The following is a 2,117-nucleotide window of genomic DNA, read 5'->3' as shown; positions in this document are numbered from 1 at the left end:
GATCATTAATTTGCTAAAGGAAGATGTAAGATACCTTGTATAACAAAAAGTGAAGGCCCTAACATTACTTGAAGAAAAGGATGTTTGGTTGTTTAAAAATATAGATAATTNTTAATGGATTGACAAAATATTATGGCACACGTCTAAGGTAATATTTGTAGTATAAGGAGTGGATGGGGTTTAGGTGGTACACGGTTCGTTTCGTCTGCGGGACGTCTTTAACAGATGTGATTAGTAAATATAACTGCTTTTAATTCTTGTCAATTGCTTACTTATATATTAAGAAAGATTTATTACTGTTGAAATGTTTCGATTAAGATGTTCAGTGAAAAATTATGAATGGGGGAAGAAGAATTTAGAGAGTTTTGTGGCTCAAATAATTAAGGCTACTGAACCAGCAGTTATGATAGAGAATAAGCCTTATGCTGAATTGTGGATGGGTGCACATCCTTCTGGCCCTAATTTCATTATTGAAGGCGAAGAAAATACAAATATTACATTAGCCGAATTGATTGAGAAGAATCCTAGATGCTTAGGGGAAAAAATCAGTAAATACTTTGGCAATCAGTTGCCATTTCTTTTTAAAGTATTATCTGTTAATAAGGCACTGTCTATTCAAGCTCATCCTAATAAGTCTCATGCTGAGAAATTGCATAAAGAAAAACCAAACTTATATCCAGATTCAAATCATAAACCAGAAATGGCAATTGCTCTTACTAACTTTGAAGCCCTTTGTGGATTTCGTCCCTTGGTTGAAATTCAGAATTGCTTGAAAGAAACTCCGGAGCTATATAATGTTGTCGGTGAAGCTATTGCTAATCAAGTAATTAATTCTCCTGCCGATACGTACCACTCGGTACTTAAAGAATGCTTTACGGCATTAATGTGTAGTTCGGAAGAAGTATTTCGACCACAGTTAGATTTATTAGTAGAAAGATTCTCTAAAATGGAAGAGAATGATGTTGGCAAGTTATTTCTACGGATTCATTCCCAATTTCCTGGTGATATTGGATGTTTTGCATTCTTTTTTCTCAATTATATTATTCTGAAACCTGGAGAAGCCTTATTTTTAGCAGCAAATGAACCGCACGCTTATCTCTTTGGCGATTGCATCGAATGTATGGCATGTTCTGATAACGTGGTCAGAGCTGGACTAACCCCAAAATTTAAAGACGTGCAAACACTCTGCGAGATGTTGACATACAAATGCCGTTCACCTAAAGAAACATTATTTTATCCCAAAGATGACAAAAATGATGCATTTAGGAAAATTTTTAATCCACCCGTTCCGGATTTTGCAGTTTTAAAAATTGAAGTTCCTCCCGAAATAAATCATTATGTATTTTCTCCTCTAGAATCTGCTTCCATTATATTAATTGTTAAAGGAAACTGCTTAATAAAAACTCCCAATAAATATTTAAAAGCTAGCAAAGGATCAGTTTTATTTATTTCTAGTGATCAAAAATTTGAAATAGAAATTGAAGATGGACTATTAATGTTCTGTGCATATTGTGATTTACAATAAAATGACAACTTTTGAATATAATTTAAATTTAAAATTTTGACATTATTATTATTATTATGTATTTTAATTTTATATAATATGTTTTAAAATTGTTTATATTTAATTATATCTTAATAATAAAAAAATTATTCTTACAACAATGTTTTTCATGTTAATATTTCTATGCAGTTTTTACATCTTTGTTTTCTTTAATAATATAAATATAATTAAAAAAAAATTGTCACATTTAATACAATTAGCCATTAGTTAATGTAAAAGGTTAATAATTAATTCCAAATATTTAAATTTTATTAAATCATAAAAATGGAGTGTGAAGTTGGTAGATTAACATTGTACTTAATACAAGTATATTGTTATATATTAGTAACGTTATAATTATGAAAATACTCTAATTTTTAAATCCATAATAAAACTTTTTACGTATAATTTATAATAAATGTTTTGTATTAAAAAATTTTTTTTTTTAAATTGGTTTTTGGCTTCAGTTTCGGTTTTAAGCATAAAACATTGACCAGATGGCGCCACGAGGGAAGAAGAAAACAATCAACATCGAAGGAAGACGCTCGAAACATCTGAAGTGATGAATAATTGC

General features: G+C 29.7%; 1 protein-coding gene across 1 annotated transcript; it reads left to right on the top strand.

The window, feature by feature from the left end:
- Positions 1-216: 216 nt before the first annotated feature.
- On the top strand, positions 217-1,626 carry LOC111641784 (mannose-6-phosphate isomerase-like). The gene has a single exon (XM_023388001.1). It carries the CDS (start codon positions 305-307, stop codon positions 1,523-1,525), a length of 1,221 nt encoding a protein of 406 aa, XP_023243769.1. The 5' UTR covers positions 217-304; the 3' UTR covers positions 1,526-1,626.
- The last annotated feature ends 491 nt before the right edge of the window (positions 1,627-2,117 follow it).

Source organism: Centruroides sculpturatus, unplaced genomic scaffold (assembly GCF_000671375.1).
Source record: "Centruroides sculpturatus isolate CEXI.00-Female unplaced genomic scaffold, Cexi_2.0 scaffold1567, whole genome shotgun sequence".
NCBI classification, from domain to species: domain Eukaryota; kingdom Metazoa; phylum Arthropoda; class Arachnida; order Scorpiones; family Buthidae; genus Centruroides; species Centruroides sculpturatus.
Note: the sequence above shows the minus strand (reverse complement) of the source record. Positions and strands in the feature narration are given on the sequence as shown.